We start from the raw sequence: 24083 nt of genomic DNA, 5'->3' as shown, positions 1-24083 counted from the left end.
CTGCTAATCTCCCTTTTTGGCTAAGGAAAAAAAAAAACCAAAAGAAATGAATGTTCATCCTTAAAAAATACAATTTTCAGATAAGACTATAAGGGAATCTCGGATTTTGTCATAATATAATTTTCTTTCATAATAATTTTAAGAATGTATTTTCTCTTTTTTTTTTTTTTTTGGATTTTCTCATGTTTACCAACAAAACACATTACTACAGGTCTTCAAATAACATTTTCCTTTTTTTTTTTCTCTCTCTCTAAAAGAAGAGTAATCTTAACAAATAAATCAAGGTTGGTTGGCCTGTGAAAATTATTATACAAAAAGATCTGGTTTCCGACAGATTCTGCTTCAATTTGCCGACCAGAAAGTCAACCTCAAAGGTGCCCTTGTTTTTGTCTTTTTTTTTTAAAATTTATTTATATAATTTTTAATGTGCATGAAAATACGTGATCCTATTAATACGGATCGGATGTCTGTCTTTTACTTCACAAAAAATATATAATTAATTTTTTTTTAATCAACTTTTTAATTTAATAAAAAAGCCTTTTAGTTTGAAAAAATGCTATTACAATTTGTATGAAACTTATGCTGAATATAGTAATATGCTAAATGATTTACCAATTTTATATATTTTATTGGTTGCTTCCCTTAGAAACATTTATAAAGACTAATAAATTATTATATTGATATTTTAATCTCAAAGCCATTTTTTATCTGCACCTTGAATGCAACATGTTACCTGCCATAATATTCTTATGATGAAAGAAAATATTCCAAATTAAAAAAAAAAAAAAAAAAAAGAAACTACTTGTCTTCACCAGAGAGCCTATCCTGGAGGCCCATTTGAAAGGCCTTAACAACCCAATAGGATGGCCTTCCAAAGGCATGGGTTATTGGGTTAGATTCAAAGTGGCCTGCCAAATCCCAACAGCTGATAAACACCAACACATCTAGCCGGGGCTCTAATTTTTTGAGTTGGGCCTTTCGGGCAGCCCAAATAATTCTGAATATAGAGTCCACAATCATAATCTCTCGTCGCCCTTTTTTCTCACGTGAACTAATATCTCTGTGAATTTTGACTCCATGCACTGGATTTTTTTCTTTTTTTGAAACAGAACACGTCATTAACTCTAAAACTGATTTAGTTAATATGAAATCTCATAAAAATACACACACCCCAAACCTTTCCGACCAAAAGCTTGTCTCACGCGAGACGGAAATCAAAACCTACTTACCTGAGAAGCCTCGATATGCCACATTTGGTGAGCCCATAAGGGTGTCACGGTAGGATTACAAGCACGCACAGATATGGGTTTTTTTATTTTTCAAAGATAAAATATACTATTAACTCCAAAATCATTTATTTTGAGTTAATGCGGAATCCCATATAAACGCTGAGACACAAACCTAACCTTCCCGACGTGGGGAGGCCTATGCACTCGATTTTATGCAGTCAAAATTATGCGGTATTCTAACAAGCTATCATGAACTTGGAAGGAAAATGAAAAAGGGGACAAAATTTGCATTCCTCACAAATATTTTCCCATAATCAATGAACAATCAGATGCTCAAATAAACAATTTCGAAAACGAGATTAAAAAGTTGAGTAATTTTATCAGGCCGAGAAGAATGGGTTGCTATAAGTACCATTATTTCCCTCTACTCTAGAGCTGAAAAGTAAGCCTTCTGAATTTGCCCAACAAAATGTGAAACTACACTTTGACTAGGGAGAAAACAACAGTGTTCTGAAATACTACCATACCGAGAAATGAAGAAGAATTTCCGAGGTATGGAACAATGAAGTTGCCTGGATGACAGGATTGATGTGTTGTCTCAGTGCCGGACACTGATATTAAGTCCAAAATTTTATGATGCACCAGTGAAGGTAAGCCAAACGCCAGTTTTTGCCCGATCATGATCGAACTTCTTCAGTATATAGCAGTAGTTAAGCTGACACAAATAGGAGGAAAAATCATGTTAGATGCAAAAATGCCAGTTCCAAGACTTGCAAAAAAAAAAAAAAAAACAGACAAAGTAGAAAGCAGGGAGACAAAAGTAAATGTCATTGGTCCTGTCAGGAACTCAAGCAATTACATAGAATCTACTCAATTATACCATATCTTTGTCTCATCAAGAAAGTCAACACATTCAAAACAGTCAAGAAAAAAAGGATAAAAATGGCATCGGCTGCCTTAAAAAGAGGCAGATGGTTAGCAATCTTTTGAATAGCGTCAATATGAAGCATGAAATTTCTGCAAGATGAATCTTAACTGCCTTGGGCATACATTTTCCCTCACAAGAAAAAAAAACTGATTAATTTGAACAGCATTATGGAACCTATATGTTCAGTCAAATATTCTAAAGCTGTGTTATCCTCTCATACTGCTCGAACCTTTATTTGTCTTGAAGTTCTGAATTCCAATTTGTCATTTCTCAACATATAACAGATATAGTACTTAACCTTCCCCTAGTTTCAGTATTACGGCCAAGGAAATAGCGTATTGCAGCTATGGTTACCTCCAAAGGGGAGGTCCTAAGTTCAAATTCTGCTGCCTCAGCTTAGATTTGATGATATTGCATTCAGGGAAAATGAGATCCTAGTAAGTTAGACTATCAATAAAATTATATAAAACAGAATAGAAACCAACGTCTTAAAAATTCTCAATTGCTTAGATTGAAAATATTTGGAGAGAGAGAAGAGACAGCAAGAGAGAAAGCGAACCTCCATGCGGAATAAACTTGTTGGGACAACAAGTCCAACTCCTACAGAACTCCGCTGTGACTCTACAAACTTCTGAACAGAGAAATTTCGATACTCATTCTCTGTTAACTTGGCCACATTACCAGCACATGCAAAAACATGAGCATGAATTCCTTTTTCTCTAAACCACCTAAATGGAATATCAAAAGAAAGGTCTGCCAAAGCAGTAACAGCAAGATCTCCTCCAAGAAAATCCACCCCAGAAGGATCAGCATTTTCATCATTAACCTGTCTTTTTGGCTCTGTTGGACCCATTCCCCTTGTCTTAAATCCCCATAATGCTGTTGGCCCTCCTAAAGCGCAGACTGGAGATATGTTGCCACCTAAGAAGAATCTTTCGGGCAGGGATGATGGCTTATTCAAGAATCCATTCCCCCATGGAAAGACAACACCACCAGAAATCCCAAAATTAAGAGCAGCACCATAAAATCCAAGAGGAACAGCGAAACGAAGATCAAACTCCTGTCATAAATATCAACAGAAAAAGAAATGATAAAACAAAGAAAGCAACAGCAATTCTACCAAACAAATAAAAATGCATGATTGTGAGACAAAACAAAGAATGCTTCTAAGAACTACAAATAGAAACGCAGTAAAAAAGGAAGATCACACGTAATTCATACCTGCCGCAGAAATCGTAAGCTCCGACTATCAGGTGCAATGCCACCAACTTGAGTAGTAGAAACAAAAGCATAACCCCGAGTTGGCCTCATTGATGAATTTCTCCTATCAAATTTAAAGGTATACTTCAAAGAAGAAAGTAAATTATGCCCAAGCTGCCTCCTTATGGATCTTGATGACATTTGTGATGGATCTGTCAAGGTACGCCATGCAAGATTGTATGCCACATCATGATATGTGCTAGAAAATAAACCAAGAGAGAGACCCAATGATCGCTCTTTGTAAGAAGAAAATTTTAGCCAATCTTGGGACATTAAGTATGCTCGTGCTGTGACAGGAGTTACCAATCCTTTTAATCTGGGCAAAAACACGCCAGTGCTTAACTCCGCTGAGTGATCATAGCCATATGCTAGTGAACCATCCCAAAGATCCCCATGTCCAAGCAAATTTTTGTACTTGAGAGATCCTTCCACTGTAGAAGATCTAGCCTACAACAGCATTGTACAAATTTAAAAACCAGATTGAGGTAGTATGCTTCAAATTCACAGCAATGAGTGCCATGTCAAAGCCAGTATAAATATTATGATCACATATACATCTATAGTTTATACTTGTGATACTCACCTGACATGTAATGACCAACGTATAACTACATTGACTACGTATGCAGATAGAGTGCCATGGAATGTCCAAGCAACTCTGTGTATGATGCATGGCAAAAATGTCACACAATCACAACAAAATGCACCTTCATTCTTACCTCTGCAAAACTTATTTGGCAGTTTAAATTTTGGGAGGTCGAATTGTATATATGCAGCCTCATTCAATAGGTACGTACCCTTTCTACTGTAGAAGATCTAGCCTACAACAGCATTTTATGAATTTAAAAACCAGATTGAGGTAGTATGCTTCAAATTCACAGAAATGAGTGCCATTTCAAAGCCAGTATAAATATTATGATCACATAGACATCTATAGTTTATACTTGTGATACTCACACCTGACATGTAACAACCAATTTATAACTACATTGATTACGTATGCAGGTTGAGTGCCGTGAAATGTCCAAACAACTCTGTGTATGATACATGGCAAAAATGTCACAAAAAGACAGCAAAATGCACCTTCATTCTTGCTTCTACAAAACTTATTTGACGGTTAAAAATTTTGGGAGGTGGAATTGTTTATATGCAGCCTCATTCAACAGGCATCTTTTCTACTCTTCTATCCATCTAAATCCTTAATAAAGATCAATACTCCAGCATCCAGCCGAACAAATCCTCTTAACTTGCAACATTCTACAACAACAAACTAAGCCTTATATCCTATGCTCTGGGGTTGGCTGAACTTGGGACATTCTACATACATAATATAATACAGCACGGCTATATAGTTATTCCTTGAAATACAGCTTCCACAATCGAATTTTTCACCAAAAAATATAATCAGAACATCATTTTAAATAAATTAAGTCACCAGAATTTTAACAACATTTTCATTTCAGCATATCAAATTCAACCTAATTTTGCATTCCAAATTTTCTAGAACTTCATTTAAACTTAAAGCCTACAAAAGCCACATTGCAACAATTTTCCCTCACGGTGTTGCTCCAATTTCTCAGTAACCAAACATATGGAAATCAAAACAAGCAGATTAAGCAAAAATAAATATTAAAAAATCAGATTAAAAATATCACCTCAGCTTTCGTATAAGCTCCAATCTGTCCCGAAAGAGGGCTTGCTGTCTCAACAACCTCAATAATCACGTTAGCAGTTCCAGGCAATTCCGGTGGACCCGAATCAAGCGTGATTTTCACAGAATCAAAAACTTCAAGCGCTTGGAGCCGCAAATTGACTAATTGCGACGCTTTTAAGAGCTCTTGCATCGAGCCGACGCTCTTCAACTCCTCGGTCTCGGCTTCAATGATGTAGTCCTTGGTTTTTGTGTTCCCTTTTATGATCACGTCGTGGACTCGGACCGAAACGGGGCCACTCTGCATTCGCTGGAGTAGCGAGTCCATTTTGAGTTTATCCAAACGGTATTGAGCCTCACGGGTTTTAGGTTTAGGACGGTTCGGTTCTCCGAATACGTCGTCGTCTTGGTCTTCATCGTCTTTGAGGTCGTTTTCGTTTTCGTCTTCGCCTTCGTCTCCTCCTTCGTCGATGTCATTGGTGTTGAAGGTTTTTTGGGGTTCTGTGTCGGGTTTCGGGTGAGGGTTTGACATCGGGGAAGTGTGACTTTGCTGCAAGCGAGGACACTGAAGTGTGAAGGAAGGCGGCGGCGCTTGGATTTTGATGCTAAAATTTACTTGGGGGATATTTTGCTAATATATCCCTTAACTTATATTTCCCATTGTTCACTAACAAAAGAAACCCATGATTAGATCCGATATTCAAATCTCACAAACCGAACCCGACCCGATCAGCGCCTTAGCGTAGATTCAAAAATCATTCGTTCCAAAATCACAGGCCAAAACCATTTTCATTGCAAAAAAAAATAATAATAATAATAATAAATGGCGGAAAAAAACGAGACAATGTACGGAAATCTCTTTACTTCATTAATATCTGAAATGAAATCATACTTAGGCAAGTCCCTTGGCTTCAGTACTCTCTTTTTTTTTTAGCTTCAATTTTTCATTTTCTTTTCTATGAAATATTAAATCTTTTGTATGAACTTGGATTTTTTTTTTTTTTTTTACAGAGGGATTAAGAAAATCAAAGAATCGCTGCCACCCCATATTCTAACCGCGAAGCTACCTCGGTTCTAATAAAAATGTACCTAAACATTCGAATCCGACGGCCGTTATCGTAACGATTTACGCTATCTCCGGGTTTGGTTACAGTTGGTAAACTAACTTAACTATCGAACCCATTCTTCCTTTTTTAAAGAAATTTATAATTTTTTTGGGTTTTTTTTTTTTTTAATTTTTGGATTGATTTATTTTGGTGAGTAGATGGATTTTGTGGAAGACCCGAGAGTGCTGTTGAGAAGAATGGAGATGAATCATATAGGGACAAAACGGTCTTTGTACTATCAAGCATATGTTCTTTACCATGAGAAGATCAAGAAATTTGACGATGCTGAAAAAATGTAAGATTTGGGTGTTCAAAAGTAAGTGTGTTTTTTTTTTTAAGTTTTCTGTTTAATTTTCAAAATTAATATGAATGATATGTAAATCCGTTTAAAGATATTATTTTTGCTGAATTTGGACGGTTAGAATTGTCAAATTAGCAGTTCTAGAGGTTTTTGTGATGTGTAACTAAACTCGGGTATCAAGTAAAAATGAATTTAAGGAACCAAATTTTGAATGGATTTTTTCAGAAAATTTATTTATGTCTCTTTCCATGGACTTATGTTCATCTTTTTCATGCAATTTATTCTATGTTATAATGAAATGCAATAGGGAAAAGTTATGTGCTTACCGTTTTATTACTTGATTATAGTATTAAAGTTGAGTTCTTTTCGTCATAAACATGGGACTTTGTTTTTCATTTAACTAATTTTCACTCTGTACAATTTTGGTCATAATCATATGAGCAATTCCTAGATCGGATGGAAAGACATAAGAAGAAGAAAATTAAGGTAGTTCTCTTTGTTGTTTATCTAGTGTGCTTGTTTTCATTGTCTATTTTTTTTTTCCCTGATTATGTCCTGGAGTGCTGCAACGCCAGGAAGGAAAACCTCTCAGGAGGCCTTTCCAATGCAGCGAGTTAAATGAAAACAGGGAAGGCATATGCATAGTAGAGGATAGACATAAGAGGTCTTCAGCATTACATAATTGTAAAAATGTCGAGAGCAAGAAGGAGATTGTTGGAAGTAAAAATATGTCCAAGAAGAGAGCTTTAATGGAAAAAGAGTTGGATGAACACAGGAAGGTTGGGAATGATGATACGGTCGTTGTGACCTTTGTTGATACTGCTATTGTTGGTAAATCTGAAACAGGAGATGCTCGCCATCATGGAATAGTGGATCCTACAATAAATATGAAGGAGGCAATGAATGCAATTAATAGGATGTTTCGAGAACCTTTGGAGATGGCTCCTATTGGCAGGAGATCACACCGAGGGCAACAGAAAGAACATCATAGTCTGAACATAGGATTTAATGTGTTTGATGAAAATTTGGATAGTGGAATCAACTCATCAATTCAACGTGAAGAAAAGGGGCAGCAGGGTAGAACTCGAACTTGTCAGCCTCAGGACAAATCATTTAAAATATATGTTGATGATGATGAAGGAAATAGTGAGGCTGGAGATGGAAATGATGAGAAAGATAACTTAGAACAGATTGAGGCTCAAAATTCAAGAAGAGGTTCTATGTCATCTGCTTTGCATCTAAATGTCTTTGAGTTTCCCAGTCCTAATGATCTTTCTCCTGAAAGTTCAGATGATGTTGATGCACAAAGTTTGCGCCAAACAAAGCTTAGAGAGATACAGTGGTTCACAGATTTGTTGGTTCGACCGTTTCAGATGAGCCAATCGTAGAAAATGTTTGCCACCATGGCTTAGTTGACCCTACAATTAACTTGAAGGAGGCTATGCAAGATATCAATAACATGTTTGGAAAGCCAATATATTTTGTAAGGGCAAAGAGAAATAAGCAGGACAAAGCACCAGTCAAGACACCTGATCTAGGTGGGTTTTCTGTACTTCCTGACAATGAATTGGAACATCAAGAACAACAGCCCCCATCAAAATCATCTGGTAAATTAAGTTGTTGTGATTTATTTGAGCCAACTTTGTTTACAAAAGAAGCAATGGATGATATAAATAAGATGTTTGGAATGCCACTAGACTTCTAGGAGAAAGAAACTTATTACTTGTGCTAGAGTGAGTTTTGATACATCGCTATAGTGAAGTTGCTTGAGTCTTTATCCTGATTTGGTACATTTATTTGAATGTAGAAACCTTGGACTAGATGGAGTTTCCATCTTGTTTGCTCATGTGACAATTTTGAAACGTAATGTATTGTGTGCCTTTTGACATTTCCTATGATCTTTGTTGGAGCTTAACTGCATATAAATACGTATGCTTGAGATTCATACCCATGGCTTGTCTAAACAGTGCAAGAAAAAAAAAATTGAAGAAGAGAGTTTCCTCTTTCTGTCATAAAACGAAAAAGGAAAAGGAATTGAAGCAGCAAAAACAGCAGCAGAGTTCAATTTTATTCAAGAAAAAGAACAATGTACCAACATAGATGGATTAAAATTAGACTGATCAGAAAAACAAGAATCAAAATGAAAACTTAATCCAGTGCGGGTCGAAGATAATCGGTAGTGACGTTAATTGTGAGTTGGGGCAGGGCAATGTGCTGGTCGGAAAGCCAAGGGACCTGCAGCATAGATCACAGCCTCATAATCCTTTCTGTAGAGTCTCTTGCTTTCATAACGCAGTGGGGAGCCATAGAGTCCATTGTTAATGTTAGAGAGGAGGTTGCAGTTCTCAAGAGGTGATGAAACAAGCCTGACATTGCAAGATTGGAGAGGATGGTCCAAAAGAGAATGGCTCATTTGGAACCCTTCAAGTTCAGCAAAGAAGTAGCCGTTCCCGTCTGTTTCAAAAGCCTTGTAGAAGCTAACTTGATCCTTTTTGTTTTTGCAGATGACACTAACTTTAGCTGAAGCGATTGGTTCTGCTTTCAACAAGGACCATGATCCATAATAATCACAGCTCTGGCAGTAGACCATTCCCTCCACAACTACCTCAGTTTTCATCTCTTTTAGGAGGTCTCCATAAGCAGCTATGGAGGGGAAGACCAATGGGAGAAGCAACAGTGACGAGATGAAAACTGCTAGGTGACTGCTGCTAGCCATTTTTCAGGGATATCAGCTTGGAGCTTGGAGAGAAGATCAAGAAAAAAGCTGAGACTTGTGGGATGGAGGGTTACTCCCTGCGATGGTATATATAGTTGGGGAAAGCTTTCAAATTTTGATAGACGTGGAGGCTACTAACTACCAACTATATAACCAACCTTCTCGTCTTTCATTCTCTATTTGTTTACGTGAGGGCCACTTTCTTATTATTAACAATGAATTATAATGACATCCATCACCTTGGAGTTAAAAATAAGACTATGGAGCTGACCTTGGAAGAGCCCTTTCGGCTTTTGCTATACGAAACCTAGCCAAGGCTTCAAACTTCATATGAGTGACATATCCTAGGAGATGTCAGATTTTCAAGCATGTCTGAAAATCAATGGATTTGATTCATATTTGGATAAGTTTTTCGATTTTAAATGTATGGATATTCCTGTTTAAAATTTTAAAATTTTCGGATACCAATCCTATTAAAGCTGGCTTTTTTATCCACTTAATCGTACTCATGAAGATGAACTTTATTCATCAAAGAACATTGCAGAGTATCACTATTTGTTTACATGAATTGTATAAGCATTTGATTAGAAATCACAAGCATCATTTTCAGGTTTATAAGATTTCGATCTAAAAATAAAGATAAGACAGTTGAATTCATGCACATCAATTGATTCCTCCATCTGCTATTCTTTATACAACTCTCTTATGGATAACTGGATTATTAGTCTATAATATCCTTGGCAGAGAAAGAATGCACGATTGGGCAACCAATTGATTCATCATTGCAAAAATGAGGGTAACAATGAACAAATCAGAACAAATGGACACCAAGGGGCATGCAATTATGCCTTTTTTTTTTTAATGTATTTTCACACTGAAAGCCAAAACAAGCAAGGAATATTTCCTGGATTTCCTCTCTATCTCAAATATATACAGCCAACTTTCCATTACCCTAAAATAAATACAACCACTGTTGAGCTACAGGCAATCTTCTTTTTGCCTCTCCACCTACATAAGATAGAGAAAACATCCAAGTTTCATACTTACAATCTCAACTTCATTGCCTAGCTTGCTTCGGCAGACATAACCTCAAGCTCTGCCCACCAAAGAGGTGAAAGTTTTGGGATTGCACCATCAGGTGTAATTCCAGTAATCTCTCTCAATCTTGCACTGACTTCTCTTATATCTGGTCTCCGTCGAGGTGCAGGGTGGGCACAAGATTTTATGATCTCCCCAATTTTCTCGAGTTGCTCCTTGTCAAAAGAGCTTAGAGCAGGATCAACCATCTCTATGAGGGCTTGCTCCCTTCTCAAATAGTCCGATGCCCAGTCTTCAAGTGAACCATTATCCACCAAGTAAGGCATCCTACCTGTTACTATTTCAAATAATAAAACACCAAAGGTATAAACATTACTTTCTAGGCTTGCTAGTGGGGTATCTGAAAGGTTTTTTCGTTCAGTTTCCCTCTCTACTGCAGTCATCTCATTCCAGAAACAAGGATCTAAGATTTTGGCTGCGTAGTCTTCTGTTAGATTGACAGCTGAGGAGGACAGGTTGTTATGGGGTATGGGTGGGTTCAGCTGGTGCATATGCTCCAGGCAGTAAGCCATGCCCATTACAATTCTCAACCTCATTGCCCAGTCCAAGTGCTCAGATTCTTTAACTGCAATATCAATTAAAAGATACAATGATTACTTCAATGCTTAACACCAAAGAAAAAGGTAAAAGGAAAATGCTTGCAAAGAATGAAAAACATAATGTCGCTTCTTCATGGTAAGTGGGGAAGCATATTATCTTCTAATGCCAGGTTATGTAGCAAACTACCATGCATAATTCTAAGCATACAGGATCCTTGAAACCATATGCATCGATTAACCTTTCATCTTGGAAGTCATTAGCACAAAAATGGAAAAAAGGCAGCTAATGTTTCTTTTCCTCCATTCTTCTATACTAGGGTAAAAGGTTTACTGTCACAGACACGAGGACATTCCAACATGTCAGGTTCGCACGAAACAGCTCATTTATACAAAAACCATATGCGAACAATATTGCAAGATAAAGTCAACTGAATGGCATTCATATATCCCAGAAGTCAAAAAGTGCAGGATGAGTTTCCTTCCATTGAAAAAACCAACAAGTTGGACAAACAAGAAGTCTGACCAAGTCTTTTGTTACTATTTTGAAAAGGTCAAACTACAAGGATGATACGATATAGAGGAATAAGAAATTAATGAAATTGACATAAATATCATATTGTGAACAAATTAGTATGGCTAACTAAGCTCCAGATTCTATGCTTGAAGTAGCAGAATTTGGTGACTCCATTGGAGCCTATGAAAGGCCAGGCATTCTTTAGGCTAAATGCTTAAACTCTATTTCAGAAATAGGATCCCCCAAAGGGAGCAAAAATGAAATGTTGGTAACAGGCAATAAAGGTCCATCTACAAACACCGAAACAAACAATTAGTTACTTACTGTGTAAATGCTCAAAAAGAGTGCCATTTGGCGCATATTCAAAAACCATCATCCTAGTGAAAGGCTCATCTTCCTCACAATATCCAAGAAGGTTGACAAAATTTTTGTGGTTCACTTTTGATAATGTGTCAATCTGAAACCATAAACATAGAAATAGTTAGGTAGACCATAAGAACACATGAAGAATGTGTATCTAGATGGATTTTTTCAGTACAATACCTTCTTCCTGAAGTGTGTTTCTAAATTCTTTGACCAATCTTTGGCAGATTTCACTGGGACAGAGACCACGGCTATTTCAACCCCATTAGATAGTGTCCCTTTGTACACAGTGCCAATTGTTGAAGAACCAATTACATTGCTGAAATCTTCACAGGCTGCTTCAAGCTCTGATCTCTTCAGCTTTGGTACACCTGAAATGCAAGTAATCGATCATATATTATAGATATTCTGGGAGAATTTGAGGCTACTAATAAAAGATGCACACTTTTCTGTTGGATAAAATATCAACCAATAACTGATGCACCAAAGTAAAACAAATAAAGGTCCCTTTTCCTCTTTTGAGCTTTGTATTTGGGATGATTCCCTTTTCATTAATGACATAAAGCTTATGTTGCCAGCCACATAGGAGACATGTAATGATAATTTTTCATTCTACGAAGACTTGTTTTTAGGTTATAGTGAATTAAACTAAAATCTCAACTATTGTTCTTTGTCCTGTATTCAGCAACCATCTTAAGTTGGATTGAAAATATTAATATGATCTGAAATCAAGAAAGATTTTAAATTTTATCTACTGTCTAATTTTGTAATGGTGCAGAAGAATTACCAGTTACAAACGCTTTCTGAAGCTGTCCGCTTAGCCCTGTGGCCCAAGGTTTCACAGTAGATACCTTAGAAGTTTTAAAGAGAAAGGCAACGGCTATAAATATTAGAAATATGGCTCCCCCTATGGCTCCAACCAGTATTGCAGTTTGATGATTTGAACTAGAATGAGAACTTGAAGAATTGCTTCCTGAAGGGGATGGAGCAGAAGTGTTAGGTTCTGATGGTTTAAGAGGTGGAGGAGGGGAATGTCGATGAGCATCTCTTGCATATGTACTATTTGCTGAAGGTTCAGATGATGCAGGAGGAGTTGGACCTTCAGTTGGATGAGAAGGAGATGAAGATACATTAAAGTTTATAAAGGGTTGTTCCACTGACATTGCAGAAGTGGCATCTTGCAGCAGTCTCCTTTGCACTCCATCTTCAGATTGGTCAACATTCCTAGCAAAGGCATAAAGAAGGATTAAACAATAAGAATACATAATCACAAAGGAACAGCCAATGAAAAATTATACTAGAAAGAAACAGAACATAGCTAATAATCACTAAAGGTAGAAAATTTTCATGACAATTACATCCATTTGATCCAGCCAAAGAGTTATTTATTTATTTTTATTTTTTTGTGAAACAGATATTAACAAACATTTCACATATAACTTTATCCAGTTTTCAACATTAGCAGCACTAAAAGGAGCCTAAGAACAATGAACAATATGATGCAACTAAACTTGTTCAGGAATGCTCATTTCTATATTTTAACTTGTTAGATCTAGCTATATGAGAATGGCTTCTACACAAATGTGCTGGCATACCATGTATTTAATCTATGCTTGCAAGATGATGTAGCAGCCTTAGATAGTTGGTTTTCATCCACTTGAGTTTCTGAAAGCTTCTGAAGTTCATAAATTTCAGGAGAGAAACAACTGAGAAGCTCATTATTGTCCAGTAAACTGCAACATAGGCATAAAATTAAGTTATCATACTGGGTGAGAGAGAGAAAAAGCCTACGGGAATGAGACGTAAATTGTTTGACATTGTCGACTTACAGGATTGTTAGTGACAGATTGCTACCAAGTTCAGGTGGAAGTGGTCCACTGAAGTTATTGTATCCCAAGTCCAACACCTCTAATTCCTTCAGTTCTCCAATCCCTTCAGGGATAATTCCAGTAAAAGAGTTGTTCCGCAACACACTGTCGAGGAAACAATAACATCAAAATGGAGCATAGAAGAAAGTAGAATGGGTAAACTTCAAGAGATTGTCAAGCAACCATCTAAGAAAGCACTTAGCGTTTAATATCAACAATCAGTTAAACAAGTCATAAGACACTTACATGGCCTTAATGTGAAATAGAGTTCCAAGCTCAGGTGCCAATGTTCCTTCAAGACAAAGATCTTTCAAGTTCCTGTAATTTATTCATTCCATCCATCAAATTTTTGAACAAATTAAAGGAAATAAGCTATCACAATTTGTATATCCAAAAGTGTATCAAGTCAAACCTGATAAATAAAAGACTGTTATTTCACTTCATAATTATTGCATAAACTTATAACTGGAGCCATACATCCATCAAACAGTTCATTTGACATTGAAACAGTATGAAATTTTGCATTTTCAATACAGAAAGCTATTTCTTTAAATTGGAAATCAAAGTTCTATTTGATATTATGGTTATACTTAATAATCATATCTTAAAACTAACCTCTCCCAACCAAAAAGTTAAAAAGGATTACTAAAGACTCAAAATTTCAATTCTTTTTTCCTTTCTTTTCTCTGAAACCAAACAGCATCCACCAAAAAAAAATAATCATCGGAGCAAGAAAAAGTAAGGCAGAGAACAGAAAAGAAAAACTTACAAAACAACAACTTTTCCATCCGAGCACTCTACACCAAACCAGGAACAATGGTCAAACTCTCCATCTTCTTCTTTCCAATCCGACAAAGCACCCAACGGATCATTCACAACTCTTTCTCTTAATCTCAACAAAGCCAATCCTGCATATCCATAACCAAAACATCTTTTTTCCTCCACTTTCCCAAGAAACAAACAAAACCCAAAACAAAAAAAGAGAAAAAAAAAAAAAACTTACCTTCTTCATTCAACGACCAACAAACCAAACTTTGACATAACAAAAACAGCAAAACACCAACTCCAAACTCTTGTCTTAATCTTACAAACTTCCAGATCTTGTTCATGACCGTCATCTTCCTTCTTATTGTTTAAGAGAGCTTAACTTCAAAAACCCAGAAAATTTTCCCTGAGTTGGAAGAGAAACACGCAGTTGAGTCAGAGGCTGAATCCAACACGATACCTTCAGACAATTTTCCTCCTTTTTCTATATGTTTTGGGTTTGAAAACGCGTACACTCAACGACTGAACTCCGAAACCATTTTATGCCTACCTTTTTGAAATTTCCATTTATTTCATTTTTTAACCGCGGTAAAATTTTTTTTAACTAATTAAAGCTTCATTTTATTCTATTTCATTTGTTATTTCCCTTCTATTTCCACTTTATTTTTATTAGATTTTATTAAGGAATACACTAAAAGGGTTAACAAAATCTTTTTTATTATTTTTGTTAAAAAATGCTATAAAGCAGTAATATTTAAAATTATTATATCAAATAATATTTTCTTTCAATACATCTAAGCATATCCCCTATATCATAATTTTTTAAAATAATAATTTTTAACAAAAATTTTATTATAAATTTAATATTTAATTAACCTCAACAATGTGGATAACAAAATTTTAATTTTATCTTTATTAACATAATTTTATTTAATAAAAAGTAAATAAATAAAAAATAAAGAATAAAAAAATACTTGAATAAAAATTTAATAATTATTCAAATTTTTATCGTTTTATTATAATAAATTAAATAATCTAACTTTTTTTCATTAAATTTTTTCAAAGAAAATAGAGTTAATTTTCTGAAATAAAAAAATTTAAAATTTTATTAAATATAATAAAATATTATAAATTTAAATAATTATTAAATTTTTATTCAAAATCTTCTTTTATCTTTTTACCATCTTAAAAATATCAACCATTAAAAGACTTTATAAACCGTAAAACTTACGGCGGCGAAAAAAAAAAAGTTAAGTAGAGGAGAAGGCGATACCGGCAGAGACAAAAAATAAGGAAAAGATAAAAAAGAAAGTTGGTAATTATGGACCAAGTCGTTTTCGTATATTTTGGACGGGGTTGGGTGGGTCCAAGGCTGACTTGGCATGTAGTAGTTGATTTTTTAATTTTTTATGTTGGTTTAAAGGGTTTTTAATGAAATTAATTATAAATTTGGTGAGTTTGAGTCTCTTTCTTTGATGTTTTCCCCTTTATGAGTTGGGTGGAAATTTTATTTGTACGACAATTTTTATGTTTGTAGTACATTTTTTTCATCACTTTTTTTTTGTACAATTTGATCCTTTTATTAAACATTTATTAATCTAATTGCTCTTAATAATCAATTTGCATATGGTTTATTTATTTATTTTCGACTTATTATATGATGCCAAATTAAATTGATTTTTTAATATCAAATCTAGGAGCCATAACTTGGCAATTTTTTTCTTTTGGAAATGAATTTCAAATACCATCAAATGTAATTTTTAATCTAAAAAAAAAACCCTAAAAAAGTCCACAAAGAATTAAATAAATATTTCAAATATGTACTATATTTTTATAAAAAATTATATGATATATTATTAATAAAATTTTTTACTTTTACAAACAAAATTAATATGTTGACATATATCTTATATTTTTTAATTAATTTTTTATTTCATGTATCATTTTATTAATTTCGGTTATAAAATAAAAAAATATATTAATAATATATTTAATATTTTTTCTTTTTTTATTTTAATTTAGTAGGATAAAAGAGTTATATAGTCCACACGTTTTTTGCGTACAAAAAGTAGAAGCAATGAGTTGGAACTGGGTCAGATCACGTGGACGTGGGCTATACGTTGTTGCTATCAACATGATAAGAGTTTTTTTTTTTTTTTTTTTTTCATTTTGAAAAATAAAATCAAACTTATTTATTGAACAAGAGAGTAGATGATTTATTATTGAATCAAATAATTGGATGCACTATTAAAATATTTACATACCCAAAAAAAAATTAGACCAATTGAAAAGAGAGTGTTTTTTTTATCAATATATATTCAAATTTTTGAGGATATTTTAAAAATAAAAATTTAAATATATCAAAATGATATAAGAGAATACATCTTTAATATTATTCAAAAAAATTAAATTCAACAAAACTTTAGAGATATAATGGTTTTCGTATAAAAATATCAAATTTATTTAATTATTATTTGAATATTTTTTAATTTCAAGCATACGATGATAAGATTAAATAAATGATTATAAATACTAAAATTTAAATTTCAAATTAAAGATAATTAATATATGAATCATTAAGGTTAAGTCTCATATTTATAAATATATATAATTTTTAATAATTAGCTAACATGTTCTAAGGTCCCCAATCATGGCCAAGATTTAGGAGAGAATGAATTATATATATATATATATATATATATTAAATGTTACTTGGAATAGATTCAATAATAATGCATATTCAAATATTAGCGACATGAACTTCATCAACTCATTGTTGAAGCAATGTCATTGACTTTCCATAAAATATATTCTATAAAACTATACATTTTTATTTGTTTCACATCTTATACCTAACGGAAATTAATAAACATTCTAACATATGTTTTCAAGAGTATTAGTTTTTATGATTGAAATTTTGTGTTTAATTTTAATTATACATCCATTTCTTTAATTTTTCAATTAATTTATGAATAACTATAAAAAAAAACCCTTAAAAAGCTTTCACAATGATTGTGATCGTGTCTATTCGTATATTTAAAATTACAGAAGTATATAGTAATTAAATTAATTATTTCCTAAAAATGCACAAAGGATTTAGTGCCAGCAATGCTTTTGAAACTTTGGTGCTTATGTTAGCAAAAATTGAAACGAAGATTATTATAGTATATATTATTAATCAAAAGCATGAATATTGGCAACCTAAAACTTTGTTTATTTGTTTTGTTTTTTAAAGTTTTCCTTTCATACCAAATTACCCAAGACTTTCACTTCCTTAAAAAAAAAAAAAAAAATGCTATTACTAATCCAGTTGTGAAGACAAAACAAAAGTTGTTGTGAATAATCTTATCCTCCTGTCGGGCAGCAAAACCTGTTCACTAGTTGTTGTTTTATCTAGGCCCTCACGGCCACACTACAAAATTGTTATATCTCCACATTTATTAGATCTAGTAATCTAAAATACATATAATAACATGATAAGAATATGATATAAAATAAAATACAAAGATGATATATATAAAATAAAATACAAAGATGATACAATTTAAAATTATAATAATAATTATATATGAGTTTAATAAAATAAAATAAATTTATATTTTATATTTTCATATCAACACAAATTATAATTTCATATAAAATATGATATGAATGTATAAATTTTAATATTTTACATGACATAAATATACGAATTATCATATCTAACATTTATCAACAAAAATTAGAATATTTGAATCATTTATTGGATTATATATGTATAATCCACAAGAGTTAATTAGAGTTATTGATGAAAGAATCTCTTTTTTTCTTATCAACCAATATTGTTCTAATGTTAGATTCTTGAAAGATTAATCCGAAGAAAAATTCTAATTAAATATACCAAATCGATTTGAAAGAATGTAGGTTTAAAACAAAAAAATTGTATCTTAATCAAATTTGAAGACAATTATTGATTAAGAAAATTATTCCGAAATAAGGATAAGAATGAAGGAAAAAGTAAGAGCATGAAAGAGAAATGATGTTAGTGTATATATATATATAGACTAATATAAGAGTAATGTAAATGGGTATTAGTCTTCTTCATTGATATATATATATATATATATATTTAAATAGAAGTAATAAACTATAGTTATGATTTGATAAGTTAGTGTTTGTACCTATTATATAAACCCTAAATCTAATCAAGTAATTAAAAATCTACTATCAAAACTTTAAGAAAATAAAATTAATTTAAAACACGTGATATGAAGGAAAAAAAACAAAGGAATATCCTAAGTTGTAATTAACATACCTAATTAATATAAATATAGATAGGATTAAATACGCGTACGACACATAATAATTGGTGTTAAAGTTTGGTGCCTTACTAAAATTTAATAATTGAATATTTAATTAAAGGGTTAATTTAGGGTTTTCATTCCCTATATATATAATACATATAACTAATGCTAAATGTTGAATTCTATATTTTAATATTCAAAGTTCAAATTCTGATTAATTCAAAATTCAAAATATATATGTAATTTATAAAACCGAAGATTATCATCCATGACATGAAAATGAATACCAAAGATCTCCAATTATTATTTTTTAAAAAATAAATAAATAATACTGATTTCCCTTATATAGTACAATAGTAATAGCTTGTTTTACTTTACATTAATAACACGTATTATATTGGCCGACCATTTTGGTGTGATAAATGAAGTGATAAAAAAAAATCATGCGGCCTGATGTCCTCCTTCAAGGGCATAAATTTGAGATAAAAAATTTTGGTTTTGCTTTAAAAGAAAGAAAAGGAAGAGTGAGAAAAAGGGCAACATTGAAAGAGTCAATGAATGAAATTGTTTGGTGATGCTTGGCTGGATTCTTTAGTATATCACATGCATATAGGCTAGCTTATTCAAGTCAATGAATAAATAAATAAATAAGAACAAAAATGTGGGTCTTTGATTGTGCCATATTTATATATTAAGCTCCTAAATTGATGGCTATGGAAGTTTTGTTGCATGCTATCCATAAATAATTCAATTTGCATTAAAGAAGAATACCAAGAAAGAACTAACATGAATATGATTTTTTGTTTTTTGCAAAAACAATTAGGAGAAATATATATAGTTTCATTAATGTTAATTATTATTGTTCTCCATATAATAGGTTTCATTTTATTTAACTTTGTTAAAAGTTTGGTGAGAGGGGTTCCAATGATGCTAGAAATAACCTTAATTTTGTTTTTTTTCCCCCCTAAATTGTGGATTGTCCTCTTTTTTATTTGTTTTATAAATTAAAAGAAAAAAAAAAGACCCTTAAAATAATTAAACGTTGATATTTATTTTTACTTTGAAAAAGTTTGTCTCAAATTATGATAAAATTTGTAAATTTTGGCATAGCAAAAGAAATAAACCATATTACAAACATGTTTAGAGGATCATGATGAAGAGTGAAGAATTCATGTTATCCAATTTTTCTTTTATTATTTTTCCTTTCAAAAGCAACGTACACTTTTCTTAAACTATAGGAATCTTTTGTTATCTCAATTACTTGTTGACAAAGTCAGAGGGTTTCTTTGTAAACTAAGTTTGAGTTTAGGCACCCTTAAAAAGAGTTCAACATTATAGTTATTACTTATTATTAAATGACACAAAATAAGCAATGGATTATTGCATTAGATAGTAATCCATAAACTCGACAATTGTGTGTTTTGTTTGTAAAATATTAATTTCTTAATTTCAAGATTTAATTTTGAACAATTATAAGTATCAAAAAATAATTCATAAACAAGTTAAGAATGTTAATAAATGATATAGATTAAGAGTCACATCAACTCATTCTTTAATATGTGTATACTTATTAAGTATCGAATTATATAGTAATATTTTTTCATACGAATTAAGGTTCGAATTCGAGAATGTGAAGAGAATGAAAAATCAGAATGCACATATCACTATCGATGGAGGAATTTGTGTTGCACATGGTTTAACTAATCCTAAGGGTCGATGACTTTGGTTTGTGGAGATAATTGGCACCCAGTTTTACTTCTCACCAACCAATGGAAAGTTTATTACACTGCTAGTTTCTGATCAAATAGATGTCGTTTTCATCAAAATGATAAAAGAAAACAAAAAAGGGAACAAGACAAATGGGCAGAACAAGGAAATTGAAAAAGAAATTATTATTATTATTATTATTTGAATTTAGCTGGCTCATGCTTAGTCATTGACAGGGCCAAGGTTGGTTTGTCTATTGAAGGCTTGGTGTAGCCCATTTGAAAATTGAAGTCCAAAAGGTAGCCCAGTTTAAAGGCCTATTTCAAAAGAATAAGATGGATTGTGAACCAGTTTACAGTTTTTTCGGCCTAATTAGTGTCTTACTATAGCCCGATCTGTTTGGTGAAAGGGTAATTTGGGTAAAAAAGATTATTTCTATATTAAAAGAATCCAATGAGGAGTGTCAAATAAATAGTGGAATCTCTAAAAAGGTACTTCCTATTCTTATATTTGGAGATGGAATTGGACGAATTAAGTAGTATTGCTTCATATTTGAACCATCATATTCAAATTGTTTTGATTTGGATGAGATGTGTTCATGTTGGTTTTTTGAGTTTTTGGATTAGTTTGATTGGGGTTTCTTTGGAAAATTTGTTGGAGAAGCGATTAAAAAGTTAGATTAACTTGTAAAAAAAGAAACGATTATGATTAAGAAGTCAAAAATATAATTTTGGAATGTATTTCAATACTCAAATCACTAATGTGTATTAGCTAAGTGAAAGGTAAGTTAAAGTAAAATATAAAGATGTGAGCTTAGATAAGAGTGAGTAAGAGAGAATGAAATGATTAAAATGAGATATTTGTGTCTCAACTTTATTTTTTATAAGATGATTTAGAATTAGATTAATTGGTGGTTGGTTTGTGCTTAGCAAGTCACCATCTTGGTGATTAATGAGCACCGACATAACTGACTTAACAGTTAAGGTATCAACTTACAATTAGGGTACAAAAAGTTCTAATCAACTTTGCTAATTCTATTTACCTCTCGTGTTCCACAGTCCAGGTCTAATACCAATTTCCATCTTTCAGATTGTGCATTTTTACAATTTTTTAATCTTTTTTTTTTGGCCAAAAAACAGTGCTCATTACTGCTAAAGAATGTAATTACAAAAATTTATCAAAGATTCACAACCTTACCAGAATACAAGAGAGCAAAACCATAGAAACTCAGTATCCTAAAGTCCAACCTCAATCTTAAGGGGAAGCTGCCAATCCATCTTTATTTAGGATGAAAAGCCAATGAGGATGGGGGCAATAATACCCAATTTTCCAGGCATATACCCTTCTTGGCTTGGGCAGCTAGCCATCTAATCTGCAACTTTATTTGCTTTTCTGTTAACACACCTGACCTTGACCATTCCTTGATATCTTTTATACATTATCTCTGAGTCAGTCTCCAACACAATCTTCCTGTATCCATTTCCTTTTTATAAACTCACACCTTCCCTAAATGCTAGAGCCTCAGTTAACAGATAGATTAGAGTCTGCCTTTACTTTCTTGCTACCCCCATTTACCAACTCCTTCCTATGATTTCTTATAATAATCCCCAAGCAAACTTCTATAGATCCTTGAGAAAAAGCATCATCACAGTTCACCTTTAGCCAACCCTCTTCAGGTTGTATCCATCTTTCCTGTTAATCAGCTTTCCTGTTCCTACCTTGCTCTTCCTTTTAATTTTCCAGAAGTCATATATGCAGCTATAGCTCCTTTTAACTTATATATTATCTCCGTTACCTCTGGCATCCTCCTATGAACCACCGCCTTATTCCTTATTTTCCAAATAATCCTACATATATATGCTACATTCACCTGTAGCCTCACTCTATTTTCCTCCACCTTTACTTCTATATCCAATTCAAACCAAATCAGTTATGTCCAATCACTTAAAAGCAATGTATGCTCAATGGATTCAATCTCACCTTTACACAAAAAAAAAATTGAAAAAGGAGAGTCTCTAACTTTCCTTTTCCACAGATTATGGTTGGTGGCCACTGCATAATGACATGCTCTACACAGAAAATTATTTATTCTAGTGGGGATTGTTAGCTTTCATATATCCTTCTATAAAGATTCCTCCACCCTATTTGCGGAAGAAGTGTCTCTATTAGTTCTTCCTAGAATTACTTCTTTCATAGCATGATACCAGTCTTGACAGAACACTTGCCATCTTTATTGCTTGGCCAGACTAATATATCTTCCCCATCTTGTTGGCAAATCTGAATATTTTGTATGGCTTAACAAGCTTCTTCTGTCAATAGCTCCATTACTTCATCTAACTTTCAGGCGCCCGTTTCTTTATTTATGCTTTCCATCACTTTTTGTTGCATCATACTTTTATTACTGTCATCGAATATCAAGCATAAAGTTCTATACCCCCGAATCCACTTATCTGTCCATATATTCACCTCCCTCCCTTCTATTACTTGCCACATTGTTTACTCTTTGATCAAATTTTTGGTCAAGTATAAATTTAAGAGCACAGCAGGTTACTCCATCTCCAAGGTCAGGGCAAGCTGCCAACGTACAAAGGGATTCATGGATCCTTTGGGACCTTTTGGACTTACAAATCGCTTACCAATAAGGGACCGAGAGATTTTCACATTCAGATCCTAAACCTTATCCACTTGCATCAACTCCTATTGACAACACCGAGGAAAATATCTTGCCTTCAATATCCTCACCCGACAAGCATCTGGGAAAGCAAGCATCCTCCAAACCTGTTTTGCTAATAATGCTATATTAAACAGTTTTAGGTCTTTGAAACCTCTTCCCCTTTTTTCTTCCTTACTGTAAGATTTTGCCAACTTACCTAGTGTATCTTCTTCTCCTCATCTTTCTGCCTTCACTAACATTTTGTCATTGCAGAGTTTATTTCTTCAATTATCTTCTTAGGTACTTTAAAGCAACTCGTAGTGTGGGTAGGTACAACACTTGCCACATCCTTAATAAGCACATTTTTTTTCCACTAGTTGACAGGAACTTCTGTTTCCACTATTGTATTTTCCGCATTGTTCTTTCTTTTTATAAACTTCATAACTTCATATTTACTCTCTCCCCAAAATGAAGGCACTGCTATATAAGCCTTTTAATCTAGAATATGATACAGTAACATTATATGAATACGATACAAAAATAAAACATAAAGGTGATTCGGCTTAAAATTTTATTAATAACAATATATTTTCATATCGACATGAATTGTGACACGTAATTTTCATATAAAACACGATACGAATGCATAAATTTCAATATTTTACATGACATAAATACATAAATCGCTAGTGTTACTCCTAGATATGTCCAATATTTGAAACTTCTGCCATTTGCAAACATTGCAAAAATTCACTTCTTACTTGGGCTGAGACATTTGTACCAAAGATTAAAGACTTGCTGAGATTGATCATTTTTCCTGATGTTTTACAATATTGCAATAAAATATTAATCAATCTTTAACAATTTCAAATGTTAGTTGTCATAAAAAATAAAGAATCATCTGCAAAGAGCATGTGACAACTGGACCCTCCTTGCTAATTTTGATACCCTATATGCATTTGTATCAATGGCTTATTGCACCAACCTAGACAAGGAAAAGGTACAGTGATAGAGGATTCCTTTACCTAAGACTTTTAGAAATGGACAGACAACTGAGAAAATCTCAGAGGAACTATCTATTCTAGAGGATGCTCTAAAGTAA

The 24083-nt window shown here is 32.9% G+C and overlaps 3 protein-coding genes and 1 pseudogene across 4 annotated transcripts; 1 reads left to right on the top strand and 3 right to left on the bottom strand.

Moving 5' to 3' along the window:
- Positions 1–1496: 1496 nt before the first annotated feature.
- Positions 1497–5708, bottom strand: LOC111310101 (uncharacterized). Its single transcript, XM_022909238.2, has 4 exons — positions 5073–5708; positions 3379–3864; positions 2717–3217; positions 1497–1944 (listed from the first exon to the last, which is right to left on the bottom strand). The coding sequence occupies exons 1-4, from the start codon at positions 5598–5600 to the stop codon at positions 1861–1863; spliced, it is 1599 nt and encodes a 532-aa protein (XP_022764973.2). The 5' UTR covers positions 5601–5708; the 3' UTR covers positions 1497–1860.
- A 67-nt stretch (positions 5709–5775) lies between these two features.
- LOC111310102 (uncharacterized) lies at positions 5776–8314 on the top strand (annotated as a pseudogene). Its single transcript, XR_016330238.1, has 5 exons — positions 5776–5982; positions 6080–6224; positions 6333–6490; positions 6877–6958; positions 7042–8314. The product of XR_016330238.1 is annotated as an uncharacterized LOC111310102 (transcript).
- Positions 8315–8513: 199 nt separating this feature from the next.
- LOC111310103 (non-classical arabinogalactan protein 30-like) lies at positions 8514–9589 on the bottom strand. Its single transcript, XM_022909239.2, has one exon. It carries the CDS (start codon positions 9189–9191, stop codon positions 8661–8663), a length of 531 nt encoding a protein of 176 aa, XP_022764974.1. The 5' UTR covers positions 9192–9589; the 3' UTR covers positions 8514–8660.
- Positions 9590–10012: 423 nt separating this feature from the next.
- Positions 10013–14793, bottom strand: LOC111310100 (putative inactive receptor-like protein kinase At3g56050). Its single transcript, XM_022909237.2, has 9 exons — positions 14577–14793; positions 14343–14481; positions 13820–13891; positions 13535–13678; positions 13301–13438; positions 12493–12929; positions 11886–12076; positions 11667–11799; positions 10013–10854 (listed from the first exon to the last, which is right to left on the bottom strand). Exons 1-9 carry the CDS (start codon positions 14689–14691, stop codon positions 10256–10258), a joined length of 1968 nt encoding a protein of 655 aa, XP_022764972.1. The 5' UTR covers positions 14692–14793; the 3' UTR covers positions 10013–10255.
- Between the last annotated feature and the right edge of the window lie 9290 nt (positions 14794–24083).

Source organism: Durio zibethinus, chromosome 19, assembly GCF_047325235.1.
Source record: "Durio zibethinus cultivar Kanyao isolate XHJ-2024 chromosome 19, ASM4732523v1, whole genome shotgun sequence".
Taxonomy (NCBI): Eukaryota; Viridiplantae; Streptophyta; class Magnoliopsida; order Malvales; family Malvaceae; genus Durio; species Durio zibethinus.
The sequence above is the reverse complement of the archived record's forward strand: the minus strand, read 5'-3'. Positions and strand labels throughout refer to the sequence as shown.

Bases quoted from the DNA above. Each gene is read 5' to 3' on its own strand.
- LOC111310101 (XM_022909238.2), bottom strand. From the start codon at position 5,600: ATGTCAAACCCTCACCCGAAACCCGACACAGAACCCCAAAAAACCTTC. The intron at 3,865-5,072 runs GTGATATTTTTA...ATGCTGTTGTAG, and splicing joins GAGCTTATACGAAAGCTGAG to GCTAGATCTTCTACAGTGGA. The intron at 1,945-2,716 runs GTTCGCTTTCTC...TATTTGTGTCAG, and splicing joins CAAGTTTATTCCGCATGGAG to CTTAACTACTGCTATATACT.
- LOC111310103 (XM_022909239.2), bottom strand. From the start codon at position 9,191: ATGGCTAGCAGCAGTCACCTAGCAGTTTTCATCTCGTCACTGTTGCTT.
- LOC111310100 (XM_022909237.2), bottom strand. From the start codon at position 14,691: ATGACGGTCATGAACAAGATCTGGAAGTTTGTAAGATTAAGACAAGAG. The intron at 13,892-14,342 runs GTAAGTTTTTCT...AATAAATTACAG, and splicing joins GATGGAAAAGTTGTTGTTTT to GAACTTGAAAGATCTTTGTC. The intron at 13,679-13,819 runs GTAAGTGTCTTA...TTTCCTCGACAG, and splicing joins CTATTTCACATTAAGGCCAT to TGTGTTGCGGAACAACTCTT.